Below are 20,764 nucleotides of genomic sequence, written 5' to 3'. Positions count from 1 at the left end.
ACAGAACGTGGCGTAGGTACGTACGAGCTTTGTTGGTTTTGATTCAAGGTGTGTGAGGTAAGATATTTATTTTAGTTTATCTTGAGTTGGAATGCCTTTAGCAAACGTGATTGATACACGCTCAACTCTTCTTGGTGTGATAGGCCTGTGTGCCCTGTAGTGGAGCGATAAAAAGGCTGATTCTGATGCATGCAACATTGTTAAGACATTTTAGACACACCAATTTGATAATTGAAATTTGATCAAGAATATTTGAGCAATTGTTCCTATTGTGAAAATATTAAAATATACACGAAGATGTGTTTGGTAGTTTTTGTTTTGAAAATATTAAAATTTTCATATTTTGCGATGTTTTATCTGTGCTTTTGTCTATGACGACAAGTGACAACTTTGACGTTCTATTCGGTTCAGTGGTTTCGTTCCTCTCATCTGCCAATCCAATGCATCTGCCCTGTGGCTCATTCATTCACTTTGATTTGTTCTGTCATCTGTATGTGCTGTGGCCGCTGTGGCTGTGATCTCGATCTGTGCGATCTGGTACTTGTTCTTGCACTTCGTTTTTTATTGCGATTTTTATCTCGGAATTTATATTCCACAAAAATTATGTATGTACATATAACGTAATGTTAATGAAGTGTAGTGTTTTGAATTGTGAGAACGTGATTTTTGCGAAAATGCTGCATGCCAGTTCATTTGGCACTCTTTTATGTAAGAACAATAATTTTAAAATATTTGAAGCATTTGAAAATGGCATTGTCCTTTTATACTTTGCGGACGTGGAACTATCTATTGTATACAAATAAGCTTTTAAATATTGAGCTACCAAAATCTGTGTGATCACTAAAAATAAGTAAAGATCCTACATGCCAGTGAAATTGTAAATTCTGTGCTACTTTTTAATAACACTGTTATTTTTTTGTGTTCCACTTACCGGCTTCAATTACGATTATTTTGTGTCGTACGATTACAATATATTTTTTGTTTATAACACATACGTAAATGAGCAAACATGCTTCTAACGAAATCATCATTTTTTTTTAAATCCTGCGAAACTATATCGACATTCTTCTGATTCCAATTATTTTGTTTTCATTCAGAAACAAAACATGTTATAAATATAATGCACAAGTGAAAAGACATGAAATCCACCATGGATATGAAGATAGACTTTAATGAGGCTGGCCAGCCCCCTATAGTTCCTCAACCCAGTATTGGCAAGTGGAGTTTGAAGAGTGACACCTCCGTGCTGATCACAGACCAACAGCAGAGTGGGTCACATAGGAAAATTATTAGGGTAAGTAATTAAATTAGTCATTCAAATTTTATACTACTTATTTTGGTCTGGCTTCTAATACATGAACTCAAGATGCCCTGTGACTACAAAAACAACAAAGACTACAGTTTGTTTCATCATCATCTCAGCCGTAGGACTTCCACTGCTGAACATAGGCCTCCCCCTTACATCTCCACAGATACCTGTTTGTTTAGGTTTACACTATTATGAAAAGAACAAATTCACCCATTTTTTGTCCATGTATTGAACAAGGTGACAATGGGATTGATAAAAGCTATGCTCCCAACATATTATATAAAAAACTTTCTTAATTCGTTCATTAATTAGATTAACTAGATTTTACTGTGATAGCAGATTACTTTTGCAGAAAAATGTTTTGCTAGTACCAGGTGTTGGCTTTAATTAATACCTAATTGCCAAATAAAATAATGTTCTTCATGCATTTGTTGTTTACAATGATCTGATGATTCTTAGCTTTTCATTGGCCCAATATTTTCAGGATAATTATGATTTTATTTTGTTTACCTTGAGTTATTTAAAGACATGTTTTTGTCCGTGTTGTTACAACCACCATTTTTTTAACCACTCCCTAGACACAAACCTACTGAGGAATTATTTACATTCATCCATTTAAAAAAAAAACAAAAATAAAAAGTAACAAACCTTTTTCGTAGCAATAGCATGTTCAAAATGTTTTTTTTTTTCAGAGATGGAATCGCCTCTCAAGACTGCAACGTTCCATAGTTTATGCCCTATTTGTTATAGCAGCTACTATCCTAGCTATGTTTTATATCTCAAGAATGTCTGCTGCTAATGTAAATAAGATTAATCATAGTGAATTAGCACAAGTAAGTATTTCTAATTTGTTAATTATTCTTTTTAAGTAGCTTTGTTTCCGTTCCTCTTCCTTGTACTAAAAGTCTATTATGTTGTGATAAGACAAGCATGTTTTCTTCAGTATATCTTATCCTGGATAAAATATAGCATCCCGGAGATGAGTAGATCCATGACAGGGATCAGTTATATCAAAGCCTGAACAACACACACTAACAAAAACTTTTGCCTCACTTTTTCTTGGTGAGTGACTAATTAAGGACACAAATATTGTAATTATCATGCTTCTATTACAGTTTATTTGTGTCAAAAGGAAAATTAATTTGTCTCTTGTTTGTTATGCTACAAAACTATATTAATAACCAAATCATACAATAAATATACCTTTTCATTTGTTATAATAAAAATTATTATACAATACAATTAATATAATGTAAGTTTAATTTAATTATTTTGTTATAAACAAAGAAAATCTTTATTAAAAAATAATGCTTTACATATATTGCAGTTACAGTACTTTGTCTTTTTATGGCCACTTAAAAATAGATGTCCTTTAAGTTTTTATAACTACCAACAGCCTAGTGGCCTAGCTAATAAAGTAATTGTTAATCTGATTTATTTTTTATTCATTTTGTTCCAATAATTCTACGTACAACTGAAGAGTAGTACAAAACTTTATCCGATAAAAAATCCAGTTAACTGTAAATGAATAAAAATTACATTGACAAAGGTGACTGACCTTTTAGCTTACAACATGTTATTTAAAAAGTATGTGTATGTTTAGTAAAAGAACAAAAATACTCTTGTTGGTCCAGCAGAATGTTCGCAACTCATTTCCTGCCGTAACAAACTATTATCATGATAGCATTGTGCGTTTTCCACGTAGATAACTAAATAAGTACTTGTACCAGTAGCTTACTGTATAGAGTTACCAGATAATGTTTATCTAAATAATTGTTGTTCCCCGTTTTGATTTCAGATAATGTTATATTGAATTATTACTGTGTTATACGATGATAATGTACTTATCAATATGGGTGTTAATTATTTGATAGGTAGCAATTTCATTCGCTTATCAAGTGCTCGAATACTTTTTTTTCTGTTCGTTTTTTGGTGTTTCGGTTTTATTTGTTTTTTTTATTACATTCGGAAAAACACATTCTTCAAAAGATTGATTAGTTAGATAATGAATTTATTTAGTGCACACTGTCTTAAAATTGTAGGAACTCGTCTGTACCGTACCTAGCTTGTTTTATCCTGTTCACTTCATAAAGAGTGTAGTCCCGCTGACAGTTTCACTCTCGTCCCTTGGGAACTACGTCGCCCACCTAAGTAATCTTGTAATCTTCCTCGAGAAGTATACTGTCTAAAATCGATCCCGTAGTTCCTAAGATTAGCGCCTTCAAACAAACTGTTTAGTATAGATTTATGAAGATGAAGGTCCTACTTGTTGCTATTTAAAAAATGAATTAAGAAGAACTTATTGTTTTAGGAAACTCTTAAGAATGTGTCTCTAGTCAATGAGCAAGCATCAGAACAAGTTGTTCCGAGGAAGACTGCCGTAGATTTCGAGAAGCGAGAACGACCCATCTTTACAGGTATTGTATTGTAGCATTTGTAGCTAGGTCTAATTGGCCGTGCGATTGCTGATAAGCATGTAATAATAAACCATAGCTTTGTTTGCGCTACAGTCATGTTTCATGTTTCGACGTCATTTGTGCGCACGATAAGGTTTTTTTAGCTCATGTTTTCGACTGGTACTTTGAACTGAATCGTTGAATTATTCGTCTTGTTTGTTTGTACTTGAGACTTGAGATCTCGAAATTCATTGATGAGTAGCTCAAATAATAATATGGATGATGCTACTACCAGGACTGTCTTTTGTTGAGAATATTGTTAAATATGTGATTAGTGACATTGGAATAATTTCCTGGAATAAATGATTATTTAAATTAGAAACTTTGCAGTTCTTCCACTCTATTGCAAACGTACTAATATTATAGGGTAAAAAACTTGTTTAATAACATATATTTACTTCTTGTAGGACCTATAAACGCCCGACAATATGCCGTAGTGGAGAGCTTCAAGCACGCATGGCGTGGTTATAAGAAGCATGCTTGGGGCCACGACAATTTGAAACCGGTGTCAGGCATGGCTTTCGACTGGTTTTCTCTCGGTCTCACCATCGTGGATTCTCTGGATACAGCCTATATTATGGGACTGAAAAATGGTAAGTTATTCTAAATGCGATTGGAGATTTTATTCGTGGCTTGTTGAAACAGACAAAATTTTAAGAACATTGATGATGTGTTTTTAAGACAAGCAAGTCGATTTTTAGTAGCATTACTTATTGTTAAATAGATTCACTCTAGGCTGTGCGCATACAACAAAGTCTAGATAGAGCCAGATAAAATAAAACACGTTGTTTGTCGCCTCTTACATATTTTGGTACTTTATCCTTGTTTTTAGTATTTTTGTTATTATAGCAATAATAATAATGCATCAACTAAGAAAGTTTCAACTGTCTCGCTATCACTGTTCATGAGATACAGCCTGGTAACGTAGAGACAGCAAAGTCTTAGTCGAACCCGTTTTTCTCTTTGGGTACAGGACCCTAAAAATTAATGTACATTTGTCAAAATTTGAATGTTTTGTCTCCAGAATTTGAGGAAGGCAAACAGTGGATTCAAGAGGAGCTGGTCTTCACAAAGAGCAAGGATGTGAACTTCTTCGAGGTCACCATCAGAGTTCTGGGCGGTTTGCTGTCTTGCTATCATTTCTCTCAAGACCGCATGTTTCTTACCAAAGCTGTGAGTTTATAAATGATTAGCTGTTTTCACGTCTACCGTAGGAGCTACTGCCCGTATTAGGATAAAATATAGCCTATGTTAGTCGGGAAGAGTGTGGTTTTTCAACAGTGAATTTTTCAAATCGGCTCAGTAAACACGGTGCATTTAGGGTACAAACAAACAAATATTTCTTCTCTTTTATATTAGTTTAGATAACATAACTATATTTAATTTGTAAATAATAAGTTGAAAACAACACTTTTACACGTCAAATTTTCTTCGAAAGTTGAAGTCGTTATTTCCTATCCAACTAAGACATAGTGAAACAAACTTAATGTTTTTTGCCTTACCTATCAATTAACCAGTCGTTTTTTGTTGGCAATGACCGGTTTGGCTGTCAGGAGCGACAGTGCTTGCAATCTGTTATTTTCTAGCTGCATCTATAATTATTATGGTACGTTAACCGTGGGTATTACCCACACGACAGGGCATTTACTCTGACAAGACTTATGTACATGTGTCCAGAGTTTTTTCTCTCTAAATTGTCACTCAGACATAATTGGCACTTGAATATTACTTATATCTCTAGACGTCATTAAAATTAATTTGATGAGTTTAAATATAATCATGGAGGATAAAATGACGAGCGGAGATGTCATAACGGAAAATCTCCGAAGAAAGAAGGTCGCTAAAATGGGTTTCGAGGGAAAAGGAAAGCTCCTGTATCCACCCTTACACGCCTTCTTTGGAACAAACCCATTTTTTGGTAATACTAAAAATTGTTGACAGATGTCGCAAAGAACCCGAATGCCTCGTTCGTTAACTCGTAGCTGATCATTTTGGTCACACTTACCGTATGTCCTTGACCTAGAAGAACGCGCCTGACCTACCCGCCTTATGTCATCTCTGCTCATTTTTCGTTGCTCCGTGGATATCTATGTTAATATTATGAAGCTGAAGTTTGTTTGTTTGCTTGAACGCGCTAATCTCGGGAAATACTGGTCCGATATGAAAAATTATTTCAGATAATTATTTCATTTATCGAGGAAGGCTTATAGGCTACTTTTTATCCAGAGGTTTCCACGAGATGTGGGTGAAATCACTGACAGAAGCTTGCATGTAATATGTACTTTTCACCAATTAAAGACAAAGATCATTTATTTGCAAAAACACTGGTACATAAAAATACATTTCTATGATGCATATTATGAGGTCTTCAATATTTCGGTTTGACCCAACATGTTTTACCAGTACTGGTGTAAAACTACTAAAACCTCATCCAATATGAACATTCAGATTGATCTCGGAGACCGGCTGATGGCAGCATTCTCATCACCCTCGGGCATTCCATATTCGGACGTGAATCTCGGCGAGAGGACCGCTCATGCGCCCGAGTGGTCACACTACAGTACCACGGCCGAAGTCACTACGGTACAACTAGAGTTCAGAGAACTTGCGAGAGCCAGCAACAATCCTGGGTTTGAGGTGAGTCAGCTATCCTTTTTTTTATGGGAAATATTCAAATGACTTCTTCCGCTGTGGGTTAGCAGCGGTGAGGGAGTGTCAGACTCTTACTGACTAAAACCCTCGTGTTCCTTCGTAGTGTATCAGGGCCGCGGTAACTCTTTAGAACAATCCCGCAGCCCTGGCAAGAATAAGCTATCCTGTCTCTATGGTATTCATTATGTAAATCATCTTAAAATAATGTCGTTATGATAGAAAATAACTCAATGGGAGTCTTGGAGAAATGGCACTACTTTACATCGCTTTCAGGGACCTCACACCAGTGAGCAACAATTCCGAATTTATACGTGCATCTGTATCTTAATATTCACATTGTGAATACGTTGCTGGTGAGATGAAGGCAGATACTTCAAACTTCAAATGATATAAGAGCATGTAAGAAGAAAACATGCTGTGCATCTAAACATTCACTTAAATCAATTGAACGATATAAGGGTTCAGTAGATTCAATTCTAAATTGAGTAAATGCTACCATTAACAATTGAACCACTGTTATGCTAACTTGTTCGTAGTAAATGTCGTAACAGTGCGTCATACGACAAAAGCATTCTGATCGAATTAACTTCGTAGAATGAAATGCGTCACACATTCTCATCTCGAATGTAAACTAACTTGAATGGGTGACATTAGTCAGGGAACTTATGGCCAGTTTCCCCCGGTTACTGATAAATTCAGATAAACTAAAACTTTTGATTTCACAGACAATATCTGACAGATAGAGTGAACTATCAGATAACTAATTGACACTTTATCGGTAACCAGACTGAGCTTAAAAAGTTTTAGTAATAAAAAAAAAACTTTTAAGTTAAACGGTTTTATCTTATGTGCACTGAAAACTAGAAAATAAAAAAACTGTTACTTACCTATAAACCTACATAGGTGGTCCCGGTCATATTAGACTAAAATAAAAACGTGGGGCCCATTACCTAACTATTGCTGTAATACTTTCTTCTAGAGGTATAATAGGTGTAGATTTCTACTTACTATAATCGTAACTGGAGATTTTGACAATCAATAATCAGCCGTAGCAGCTTCACCAGCGAACGCCGAGCTCACGATCTACCAAAGTATAAAGATATGCTTTGCCATAGGTAGGATTTCAGAGGGCCCCCACGTTTTTATTTTAGTCTAATATGACCGGGACCACCTATGTAGGTTTATAGGTAAGTAACAGTTTTTTTATTTTCTAGTTTTCAGTGCACATAAGATAAAACCGTTTAACTTAAAAGTTTTTTTACCGATTTTTTATTTTCTAGTTTTTAGTATTTAATGAAAATGTCTACCGAATATTCCTCATTCGACCTATATATGGGTCAGCAGCGGTGAGGGAGTGCCAGACTCTTACTGACTAAAAACCGTTGTGTTTCGTCGTAGGCCTTTTATGTACCAGGACAATCCCGCAGCCCAGGCAGGCCTTGGCCCTGTTGGGCCCCGCTGGGGTTGCTGACAGTATTCTACTTGAGTAGCCCTTTCATTTGATACCCATATTGAGGGGGTTGTGGAAAAAATATATAATCCGCCATTTTGTACCGGCGGCCATCTTGGATTTACAATGTTATTGATATTAGTATATTGTATTGTCATCGGAATTAAAGGTGTGTACCAAATTTCAGATCAATCTGACAACAGCAAGGTACTTAAATTTGAATTACTAAATTTGACCCAAGAATAAATAATAAAACAAACAGGGTAAGCTAAATAAAACCGTTTAAAAAATATGCTTGCTTTTACCAACTGTTGGCTCCAAGTCTTATCTACATTTATGTTTCCAAATCAGCGTGATATCATGATTTCTAGCTACTTGTCCACAAAGTGTCTCAGGGGTCAAGTAACAACCTCATTAGGTGCTTGACTCAATGACACTTACGCTCGAACGATGTACTTGGGCGTTATCGACTAAACAGCCGAGTAAGATTTTTTGGGTGCAGACATTAAAAACTCCTTCACATTCCCGTATCTAAGCGTAAGGCTGTTTAAATCATGTTTGAGTACAATAGAGTAAAATATATGAAGTATTGCTGTATGGAGTGAACATACTCTAGCTAGCTGGTTCCCGAGGTTTCAACCATATTCTATCTTAAGCTATCTTGTACCAAGGTTTCTATTACCTGGACCTGTAAAATCAATACTATCTTGCTAGGCTTCACAGCCCTGGACAAAGTAAGCTGTAGACAAAACCCGAGTGTGATCAATAAGTTTCATCTATCTATATTAGTCGAATCGCTTACGAATGATGCTCGAACAAATGGGATTTATTTTTTTTCTTTCATACATCAAATGACCTATTTCTATGCTAAATTATATACTTACAACCTTTATCTTTATCTTCAGGATGCAGCGGCAGCCGTATCTGAGAAAATACACCACTTACCGAAAAAGCATGGTTTGGTGCCGATCTTCATAAATCCGAACACCGGCCATTTTCTGCCTCACGCGACCATCACCCTCGGAGCCAGAGGAGACAGCTATTACGAGTACCTGCTCAAACAGTGGCTGCAAACTGGCAAGACTGTTAACTAGTGAGTATTAAAAAAAGAAACAAAAACTAAAAGAGGTTACAATCAAGTACTAGGAACTTCCATTTTTAAAGTGTGCCTTTACAAGACCCTACAATGCGCTATTTGAAATAAGAACTGTGGATTTCAATTACTGATCTATCCGTTGTGTTGCGATTGGATTTTGAATTTGACTTTAACTTGATAAAAATTATGTCAAATTGATAGCTATGTTCAAATGACATTTTTAATGGTAATCCTGCTTTGTTCTTTTTGCTCAAGCATTTTGTAATATGTGCCTTTTGAAGCTATGCGTTATTATTTTATTTCCTTACATCATCTAGGATATTTATAACTACCAAGTTCAGAAGTAACGTTAATTATATAGTACCTATATATGATGATGATGATGATGTCCTCCAAGCCGATTATCGGCTACGGCGGCTGTTCTCATGTAAGGAGATTAGCCAACTACGCAGGACATATTATAGTGCACGAGCATTTGCGCAGACACAGGTGCACTCACTATTCCTTAACTCTCATAGCCCGATGGGACGGTAACCCGACACGACCGGAGAGAGATCAGGCGCAGGACCGACATTTACGTGCTCTCCGATGCACGGGTGTATCAATCACCAGCTTCCAGGCTCCGGGCTGCTTTGTGAAAGTCTTCTAAAACCCACAAAGCGATTTCGGCCCGACTCGGGAATCGAACCCGAGACCTCGTGCTCAGCAGCCGCAATTGCGACAGCTAGACCAACGAGGCATGCCAGTACCTATATATAGAAATTATATTACCTACATCACAGACAGTCCTAACTTTATTTATTGAAATATTGGTTACTTTAATTTACCGTTGCTACGCGCCTCTGCTCATTTGAATATCTATATTTATCTTGTCAGTGAAGACCACATCAAAATAAGTTGACGGTGAAATAACTTGTGCTGTTTTTGTCTATCGACTTTGCGAAAATATCAATACTTAAATAATATATGCGCAACACTCGTATTTTTTGTCGAATCAATTGATAGTTCGAGGTTAATGACCTTTGCGGCTATAAACATTTGTTTTAGTATATTATAATGTTGAATAAATGATTAAGCCTTGCAATAATAATGTACAGTCATAGCGAATGTTACTTTAGCTGCTCTCAATTCTATGTGGGTTTCAATTAAGATTAATTAGCCTTTTAAAAGGTCAATCAAGTCGTTGTATGTTGCAACTATGCAAGCGAATTAAATAGTGATTCCTCGAGCTATTTCGAATGTAATAATAATATGTTTATTTAACTTATAAGTGTCACCGGAAAATAAAAAGACTCGTAAGTTGATCAATTTTCTAGGTAGTTGATCAACTCTCGGAAAATTGATCAACTTACGAGTCTTGTTATTTTCCGGTAACATAAACATATTCCTAAAATAGTAATGACTTTTGATTTCATGAAACAGAATATCGTTTTAAAGTTTTGGAAAACAATAATTGTGTTATTTCAGGCATATTTGTTTACATTGTTTACAGTTTACTAGACGACTATATGACTGCCATAGAGGGTGTTCGCAATTTCCTGGCGAAACGATCATCTCCTAACAAGCATTTGTTTATCGGCGAACTGTCAGCCGGATCCGAGGTGAGATGTCAAATACTATTTATTTTTTATATTATATTCTTTTATAATTAAATGTACTCTTAGTAGGTGGAGTGTAGTGGGTCGTGAATAAGTCAAAGCCACGTGGAGCAATCCATTACAAAGTTAAGAGACTTGGTGCTATCGGCCCGTCGGACTCTCCTGATGACTTCCTCCATGTTTCGAAAGGCACGATAAATTGGTCCCGGCTGTTATTCGGACATCATTCGTCGCTGATGTCCGCCGCGGCGGCTGTTCTAATATAAGTTGATCAGCCAACTACGCACGACATATCATAGTGTACAAGCTTTTGCTTGAACACAGGTGCACTCACTATTTATTCACTCTCATAGCCCGATGGGACGTCAAACCCACACGACCGGAGATCAGGCGCAGGACCGACATTTAAGTACTCTCCAATGCACGGGTGTATCAATCACCAACTTCTAGGTTCCGGGCTGGTTTGTGATAAGAAGCAAATTAAAGAATGTGATAGATCGCTGCTTTTTACAAAATCTAACTCCTATACCTACACCGAACATAATGTTTAATCATGATGATAATAATTTCTAATCCCGATAAAACCAATTAAAACATATCTTATCTAAGATTATTTGCAAAGTAACAACAAACAAATAAATATTAAAGATATGTATGCGTTTTTTGGATTTTTATCATGGACTTAGTTTAACAATGCGTATACAGATAGTTTATCTATCAATGATAAGTGGCTATCGTCGAATACTATTACGTGAGGGATATCAATATTGTAAAAATATAATCTATTAAGATTAAGAAGTATTATTACTAGGACCACCGTAAGGTGTGAAGCGATAATATTTATAAGAAACGACCTTCTGATTACTTATCTGTATTTACTATAATATGATAGAGAGGTAACATCTTTTGTTAAGCTCCGAAACTACTGAACCGATTGGATAAATTCTTCCATCGTGGTGGCGACTGGTTCGAATATTACATTGATCTTGAAAAATATTGACACAGCTATTGAACCCCACTTGACACTTGAGAACATATAACTCAATTCACAATAAGTAATGCCTACTATTTGCACGCTCTTATAAAAATATATTGTTGACACAACATACAGTAATGCAATACTACTCTGTTTATTGAACACTTAGAATTTAAAATCAGCCAATTTGTATTATTAAATGTCTCGGGTTCTACCTATCATCATCATTGCATCAATTGCCGTCCACTTCTGAACTTAGACCTCCCACAACGAAAGCTAACCATCTTTACCTAATTTAATCGTTATTGGTTCAGTCAAAACGAGTCATCATCTCCCGAGCTTTTTCCCAACTATGTTGGGGTCGGCTTCCAGTCTAACCGGATGCAGCTGAGTACCAGTGCTTTACAAGGAGCGACTGCCTATCTGACCTCCTCAACCCGGAGTTACCCGGGCAACCCAATACTCCTTGATACGACTCAGTTGTTTCAGTGAAAACGAGAACCTAACATTAATGAGGATCCATATTAATAACCGTCGTGTAGCGGTCTTATCGCGTTAATAGTTAATTAAATACTTTTGGTACCCAGATAAATTCGATAATAATCAGGAAAATACAGTGACTAATTGGTAATTCGTGACCGATAAAACACGTTATCTACTCACGATTTCAAACAACTTTCCCAAAGAAACATTTTTTAGGTATATTCATTAGTTATACGTGTATATGACACATCTGAAATCTGTTGTAAGTAGACCGCTATGTTTGGTAGTTTACGTAAGTAGAGCCAAGTTTGATAGTTCCTTTACGATAAATTCAAATATCTCAAACACCTCGGAGCCCATTCAGCGAGCTCAAATAGATTATAACAACATTTTGTAATAACACACATTCCATAAAACAAAACAGGTGAAATGTGCCTGATTCACAAAGGCACCCATAGCTGTCTTTGGAAAACACTTCTAAACTCTATTGTCCCATAAAATATAAATATCGAAATTACTTTATTCAAGGTCTCTGCACACAGCGGGGGCGGCGCGGCGGGACGGGACGGGACGGCGACGCGATACTGAGCAGTTGTAATGTACTAGATATTACGGAGGCCGCCACACAGAGCCGTCCCGCTCGACGCGTAGTGACGCGACGCTCTAGTACATTGTGTCGCGTCGCCGTCCCGTCCCGCCGCGCCGCGCCCGCTGTGTGTGCAGAGACCATTAAACCCACCAGACAAGCTTTACAGAACAGCTCTGTTAGTTTTGAATCTGGTGTGAAAAACTCACTTGGAGTTAGACACCAAGGGACTGTCTTTCAAATAAGTCTTCAATACGCCTTGCCTTCCTATATAAACTCTTTTGCAAAAAAAACGGGCACCAATGCGAAATCTTAGTTTTAAGGACTTTATGTGTATTTCAAAGGGTTTTAATGATTGTATTATGTTTCTAGCATCAAAAGAGTTAGCCGAGCATGCGTGAGAGTGTATTCTAAATTTGAATTTTGGACAATTGCTAAGAAATTGGTTAAACCTTGTTTTGGACTAATTGCTGGCAGAAAGTTCGTCGGTGTTTTGAAAAGTTTTTGAAGTGATTTTCAGAAAAATGATAATGCACTTTTAATTAATGATTAATGTACTTTTTTGTTAGATCAAAACATTTTGAAAAACTATGCGTATTTGATAAAATTTTCACCTGCTCTAAATGGGCTATACTGATGATTGATGGCAATGTTAAGAGTTTCGGTATTTTAGTGTAAAGCGTTCTTCTGTTAAGATATTGTACCCAAGTGTTTTAAAATATCGCTTTTTCATTAACAAACACTATTTGGAAGAGTATCAGTACCTTGGGCTGCGACAAAACAAATTTGAAGTAAGCAGTGCCGATCACAACCCGTCTCCTATCGGACTTTGACATTTAAAAAATACCAAATTTTGTGATAATTGTTAAAATTAACCACATGAAAAATGATGAAGAGGGTTAAAGCTATCTAAAAAGTCAAATTATTGCCTCGTTGAAGCTCTCGATAACTCCATAGGTATCGGGTTACTAAACGACGATTTAGCTGAAAGGGAATCAAGAATTCAAAATTATTGGCCGAACGTATGTTTCTTAAGAATTGAGCAGCTAGCCAATTATTGTTATGATTTAAGCAGGAAAGTGCTGAAGATGCCAGAAAATCTCGGTGTAGGCAAGTTTATTTAATAAAATATCTGTGGGATGAAAACACGCTATTTGAACGCTCAGACTCATAGATCTTCAGAGGTCTACGGAGTTTCCCAAGAGACGAGGTTGTTTAAAAATCAGTAATTACGAGACCTTAAGACCTCGTGCTCACAGCCTACGCGCTATTTTCTGTATTTTGTAGAATTTCAAGACTTTTAAAAATGTGAAAGTCCTATAGGAGACGAGTTGTGATGGGCACTGCTTACTTTAAATTTGTTTTATCGCAGCCAAAGGTACTGATACTCTTCTAAATAGTGTTTATTAATGAAAAAGCGATATTTTAGAACACGTGGGTACAATATCTAAACAATAGAAACGGTTTACACTAAAATACCGAAACTCTTAACATTGCCATCCATCATCAATATAGCCCATTTAGAACAGGTGAAAATTTTATCAAATACGCATAGTTTTTCAAAAATGTTTTGATCTAACAAAAAAGTACATTAATCAATCATTAAAAGTGCATTATCATTTTTCTGAAAATCACTTCAAAAACTTTTCAAAACACCGACGAACTTTCTGCCAGCAATTAGTCCAAAACAAGGTTCAACCAATTTCTTAGCAATTGTACAAAATTAAAATTTAGAATACACTCTCACGCATGCTCGGCTAACTCTTTTGATGCTAGAAACATACTACAATCATAAAAACCCTTTGAAATACACGTAAAGTCCTTAAAACTAAGATTTCGCATAGGTGCCCGTTTTTTTTGCAAAAGAGTGTACTTTTTGCATACGGCATATCAACTTCAGGTGTTGTGTCACCAACATTTGACTTAATGATACAATTATTTTGACTATTTTTTCTGACCTAAATGGCCGTCGCTCTAGCTTCAATTTTTAACTGCACAGCTGATTCTGCCGATCAAAACATTTCAGTATTCTGCAAACTTATTCATTATTCAATTCAACTATTCTGCCCACGGTTTCACCCGCATCCCGTGGGAACCTCTGCACAAACCCTGATAAATAGTCACCCATAGCCTTCCTCAATAAATATGCTATCTAACACTGAAATAATTTTTCAAGTAAGAACTGTAGTTCCTGAGATTACGCGTTCAAGCAAGCAAACAAAATATCCAACAGTAACAGTAAATTATTTAATAATAATAACTTGTATTTACATTTTCAGGCATTCAACCCTAAAATGGACCACCTGACCTGTTTCCTGCCAGGCACGTTGGCATTAGGCCATGCCAACGGACTCCCGGATTGGCACATGACGATGGCTGAGGAATTACTGTACACCTGCTATTTGACCTACGCAGCGCATCCTACGTTCCTGGCGCCTGAGATCACTCATTTTTATATGGTAGGTATTTTATAATGATGAATGTCCATCGCTATATACATATAAATAGACCAATGCTATGTTTGTCTAGAAAGAGGCAGTCTTATTATGGGCCCTGACCACTTACCTACTCAAAGTGCTAGCCGTTTTCCCATGTCCCGTACGAATTACTGCAAGTAGCGCGATAAAATATAGCCTATGTAACTCGGGAAGAGTGTAGCAGTGGCAGAATTTTTCAAATCGGTTCAGCAGTTTTGGTGCCTGAAGAGTACAAACAAACAAATGTTTCCTCTTTATTGTAAGAGTATCTAGATATAATGAATTTAAATAACAGAATTATTTATTTATTTATTTTCAGTTTTGAGTTAAGCTTTGATTTTGAAAACTTTGAAAAATATGACCTTTTTTTATTTTATTTCTGTTTATTTTGTTTTTGTTTATTATGTTTTTTTTTCGCTTTTCCTAGGATAATATAGCAGCTCCCAAAAATGCTCCTCAGGCAAGCGTGGCTGAAGATATGTACACCAAAGCGGCAGATTCGCACTCCTTGCTGCGTCCAGAATTTGTTGAAAGTCTATGGTACATGTACCAGATAACTGGCAACACAACGTATCAAGATTGGGGCTGGCAGATATATCAGGTAAAGTCATAAAAACAAAACATGTCATAACGTGCTCAGGGCAACAACTCGTACGATGTAACTTTTGTTTTTTTAACATTTACATGCTAGGCTTTACCAATGTGGACTGCCACATTGGTAAAGCCTAGCATGTATTGAATTGAAATGGTAGAAGTCCGAATAAATCGTATCTTTATAATAAATTCTTACATTTACCAACTCATGCCGGTAAATCTTAGGTTTACTGGAAAAACTTAGGATTTACCATAGTTCGGGATTTTACAGTAACATATACACAAGAAATAAATAAAACTTTATACTTTCTAAAACTTCAGAAACGACTTTATTTATCATGTATAAGTATATGTAGGTGATAAATAAAGTCCATGTTCTATTAGGTAGAAGCTCAATTTTAAGTATAAAATAATTGAAATATATTTTATATTTCGAATGTAATTATTTCTGAAACAAATTAAGTGTTAAATCTAAATTTTTCAGGGCTTCGAAAAATACGCTAAAGTGCCGAACGGCTACACGTCATTAGCCAACGTGAAAGTCGAGAAACCAGTGCAACGTGACATGATGGAATCGTTCTTCTTATCGGAGACTCTTAAATATCTGTACTTACTGTTCAGTGATGACCGATTCACGATAGACCTGAATAAGTACGTTATTAACTCGGAAGCACATCCTCTGCCTATTCACAAAAACTAGAAGTCATATTACTGCTTTATGTACAGTTCTGGACGTTTGGCTGTGTTCTGCTGAAGTTCGCTTCTATGACTAGTGAAATCTAGTGAAAGATGGTCAACATGGCCAATAGTTTTTGCTCTTTTTTCTTTCTTTTTGAAAGTTCTCTATTTAAATCACCCTGTTCGTGTTTCTTTTATTTGTTCACTACAAAACGTCTACAGAACTGTACATGAACTGCAAGTTTAAATATACATCCATTTTGGATTGAATTTTAAAAGAATGATGCGTTATTCGCAAAATCTTTTGATATGAGGTCTGGACTGAGACCCATTTTGTACTTAATGGGTATTTTTTCTTAGATAATAGTAATAGTAGTGCAATTCCACAGTATATTAATGTGTCATGGATAAAGGTATCTGATTATACCTGTAGATCAGTATAAAGTTGTATCTGTACATTTATGTTATGCCATATACATTTATTTACTACATGTATCTCTGTAACTACAGTACTTCGTATAGTACTATCGTTTTGGTATTTTATGAAGGTTGACCGAAGGACTTTGTATTAAGCTAAAATATGTTATTGTATAGTAATTCTATTTATATTTGTGTATAAAAGATATACCGATAGGCATTTACATTTTAAGTCTTTTTGAGTCGCAGTTAAAACTGGGTATTATAATGAATGGTATTCGAATTAATTGCACAATATCTCGTATTTAATCATAGTAGTATTTATTAGCTGCATTTTATAACTTAATACTGATTCAAGAATGGAATGTTGTCATCCCTCATACTCATAAGCAACTAAAGTTAATACATAGATATTTAATTCCTAATATTACTTCATAAGTACTTACTTAAATGTAACGAATTTATAAATGTTTTTATATACGCAAAGTTAGAAAATTAATGAATTTCACTCATACAATTTGATAAGAAACCAACACATATTTTCTGCAATTCTTCCATTAATATAGTTTGAATGAAACTTTTTGGCAGATTATATTTTGACGGGACCAAGGTTGAGGTGATTATTACGCTAGGTATATTTTGTAACCAAGGATATTATATAATTTCTTCTATGTACAGACGGCGTCTTGAACATGACCACTCTAAGGTACTCAAGATATTAGACCTTGCTATAATATTTGAGTACCCTAAATGTCCATCTTTATAACGCTGACTGTAAACCATGTTCACATTATTCCAAGTTTGTTAATTATTATTTTGGGTTCAAATTATCTATCAGAAATCTTGTGTTTTTAATGTGAACATTGAATCGATATATTTATAGCCTTATTTCATAAACAAAAATGAATCTCATACAACATTTTCGCTGCTTTATCTTTTTTTATATAAATAGGTACTTTGGCTAATGGTCCTTAGGTAATAAAATAAAACGTATATGGAATATATTATATTATTTGTTTTTAGTTAGTAAATATTTCACTCGAGTCATTATCATATTTTTGTTATGAAAATTATAATATTTATAACAATTTTAAATTATACTTACTTAAGATATTATAGGAATAATTAGCCGAATGTGTAAAGTGTAATGGCTGTGGCTGAATCTCGGATAGCCTGAAATAACCGATGTTAAGTTCAAATATGCATTATGTATTCACTTGGTGGAAGGGTGGAACGGGATTACATAAAATATAATTTCATGACTAGATTTCAGAAAAGCTCTTGTTTTTTTAAGAATTAAATAATAACTTGAAATGTTTCCGTCCTTGGTATTTACTCTATACTAATAATTTTCTTGTTATTTCTTACATTCTGCACTGCTATTTACAGTTATATGTTGATCCTAGTGTACCTATATTAGAACTTTCTAGAGACTACCATAAAATTAAAGCCCGTCAAGAGCGAATAGGTCCCGTTAAACTGCTTGAATCAAATTTTAGCAGCGAATAAATTGAATCTTGAGAGATAGCTTAGCGCAAAATACGTAGCTTTATTTTATTGCATAATGACGTGCACGTGCACACATGACGCGTAAATTAATGCAATTATGTTATATATTTATATTTTTGCCACATTTCCTATGCAATAAATTGTGCATAAATGCGGTAGTGGTAACTTCAGCTTCTGACGATCTATAATACCTACCTATTATTACTCTATTGCTCACAACATCAATGCACTGCTTATTGAAATACATACCAGAAAACCCAAGATCCCGGAAGTGAATAAAGACCGAAAAAATATACAAGCTTCGTCTTTATAGTAGTTAGGTACCTCCGGTAGATAGATATTATTTAAAATACAAGTACAGTGAGTACTACTTTAATGAATAATTGCTCTAAATGTGTGCAATAAATTCTAGTAGAAACATTAAATAATATATAATTTTTGTTTAATTTATTAAACACGTTTTTTAACTCATTTTGTGTTGTTGTTTTTGTCACATTTGCCAAATTAATGTAGCTATCATATCATAATAAATATTTGCTATAATTCATAAGAATAAGGGAAGGTTTGATAACAAATGATAGGCATGAAGGTTGCTAGCAAATTCAGTCGAGATGATGCGTCTTATCAGCCCAGTAATTATAAAGATAAATAGATATAAACGTTAAATTATCACATCTCTTTAGTAACAATGCATACACACAATTAAAATACATTCTTGTTAGATAGCGTAGTTTTAAGTACTTAAAGAATGTCGTAGGTGTACTTTATTGGGGTTTAGTTTAATTTAATTAAAGTTTGTTGTTCTTCCTTGTTACAATCTTGTCGCTGAGAGGCACCATTTAACTATGAGCGAACTATTTTCAGTTTTCAAATCGGCGATTTGACTAATGCAAGTTCCCAACTTGTTATGATTTGGTTGTCGTTGTAGTTAAATGATCCAACTCTTCCTAAGAGTTATCAATTTACGTCTTAATACTTTGTTCTTTCTATTGTAAGTTTATTTTTCTTAGGAAACAAATTGAGTAGACAACATTCACTGTTTATTATCATATTTTCAACACGGTTGTTGTTTTGAGAAACAACAGATGATGTAATTATTTAAGCAATTCGAAGACAATAGTACCTATTCTATACTCTTTATATAAATTAGAGATGACTGGAGTAAAAATCATCATATATTTAAATGGTGTTTGCATTCAATGGTTTGTCATTATGATCTGATCAGTAAAATGGCAAGTTGGTAACTATCAGTATCTTTATATTTATTTAAAATTATTATGTTTTTGTAAATCATCATAAGTATATTTTATTGTATTTGTTTAACTAATTGATGAAGCGTATAATTTTTTTATTAAATTAACGTTTTGATCAATATGTGTGCACTAAAATTTACATAGTATTTGGGTGTTCGTATACTAATATCGGAATTTTAATTGAATGAACCGCAGCTATAGAATACCAAAATCCTTTTAGTAACAAGATTGTACTTTTTCCGGTTACTGTTAAAGTCTCTGATAGCCTATCCGGAACTTGTCTGACAGATAAACTCTAGCTTCTGGTTTCACATGTACCAACAGCATTATTTAGCAGAAATTCTAAGCAGCTTGGCAGATAGCATTAACTGTCAGGTAACTAATTGACAATAGTGAAACCAGGCCCTAGTCTGATGTAAATTCAGTGCGCATGGTAATATGCAGAAACGTTCCAACCCACTGTACGCGTAAATGCGTAACTTGAATTTGAGATATAAGCATTTACGCGTTTCAGTTGTATTCTTTTTTATTCTAACTAGTAAAGGTACTAGAGGTTTTATTGTTGAATTATATTGAGTTTAGATAACCATATGCTAAATTTTAGGCTGTTCAATCACAATAACTCGATTTCGGGTGACTTGTGGGTTGGAACGTTTCTGCATAACTACGTCCAAATGTAGTAAATTGTAATTTAATAATCAGTTACCAATTAAAATTAGTGATAAGTTACCAAATATTCTTCGGATCTTCCTGAAATTATGGATACGATAAAAATGCTTCTGAAAATGTGATGAAACCTTGTCAAAGTAACTGACAAAATAAAATGTAAGTTGCATAGGATAGGTACGTTGTACAATAAGTGTATTGTTTTGCAAGATTAAAATAATCATTGAACATTACAGTGCCTTTCATCCAAAGGTTGGGCACCATATGATTTTTTCTCTATTAAAGTCGTTCAGTGATCTGTAACTATAGAGTTGAAACATTTTGCAAATCAAATATTTGTGTTGCTTTGTTTAACTTAAGTACTTACAGCAAAGAACAAATGACTTATTAAGTTTTGAGGCTGGGTTTTATTAATAGTGACTATAATGCATTTATATCTACATAGTAAACACTACATCAAACTCGCAGTTTTAAAAGTTGATCTACTACATATTGGTTGTAATAAATGTACCTACCATTAATAATTTTTGTTTTATTCCCTTGTCACGAAAACAGAGGTAACTT

At 34.8% G+C, this 20,764-nt stretch overlaps 1 protein-coding gene across 3 annotated transcripts; it reads left to right on the top strand.

The window, feature by feature from the left end:
- Positions 1 to 443: 443 nt before the first annotated feature.
- On the top strand, positions 444 to 20,741 carry LOC110377795 (endoplasmic reticulum mannosyl-oligosaccharide 1,2-alpha-mannosidase). Of its 3 annotated transcripts, none has more exons than XM_049852466.2 (12): positions 444 to 537; positions 1,098 to 1,294; positions 2,002 to 2,142; positions 3,621 to 3,726; positions 4,173 to 4,358; positions 4,790 to 4,938; positions 6,214 to 6,402; positions 8,773 to 8,960; positions 10,456 to 10,564; positions 14,886 to 15,065; positions 15,511 to 15,684; positions 16,162 to 20,741. In XM_049852466.2, exons 2-12 carry the CDS (start codon positions 1,139 to 1,141, stop codon positions 16,375 to 16,377), a joined length of 1,794 nt encoding a protein of 597 aa, XP_049708423.2. In that variant the 5' UTR covers positions 444 to 537; positions 1,098 to 1,138; the 3' UTR covers positions 16,378 to 20,741. The 3 variants fall into 3 exon arrangements, with proteins under 3 accessions (XP_049708423.2, XP_049708432.2, XP_049708418.2); XM_049852475.2 differs by having other exon boundaries at positions 478 to 708; positions 15,544 to 15,684; XM_049852461.2 differs by having other exon boundaries at positions 479 to 708.
- Positions 20,742 to 20,764: the final 23 nt, after the last annotated feature.

The sequence above is a fragment of the Helicoverpa armigera genome, chromosome 1, assembly GCF_030705265.1.
Source record: "Helicoverpa armigera isolate CAAS_96S chromosome 1, ASM3070526v1, whole genome shotgun sequence".
NCBI lineage: Eukaryota > Metazoa > Arthropoda > Insecta > Lepidoptera > Noctuidae > Helicoverpa > Helicoverpa armigera.
This window is presented reverse-complemented; position numbering and strand designations above follow the sequence as displayed.

Coding starts and splice junctions, on each gene's coding strand:
- LOC110377795 (XM_049852466.2), top strand. CDS start 1,139: ATGAAATCCACCATGGATATGAAGATAGACTTTAATGAGGCTGGCCAG. Junction 6,403..8,772: donor GCAACAATCCTGGGTTTGAG/GTGAGTCAGCTA, acceptor CTTTATCTTCAG/GATGCAGCGGCAGCCGTATC. Junction 15,685..16,161: donor GGGGCTGGCAGATATATCAG/GTAAAGTCATAA, acceptor TAAATTTTTCAG/GGCTTCGAAAAATACGCTAA.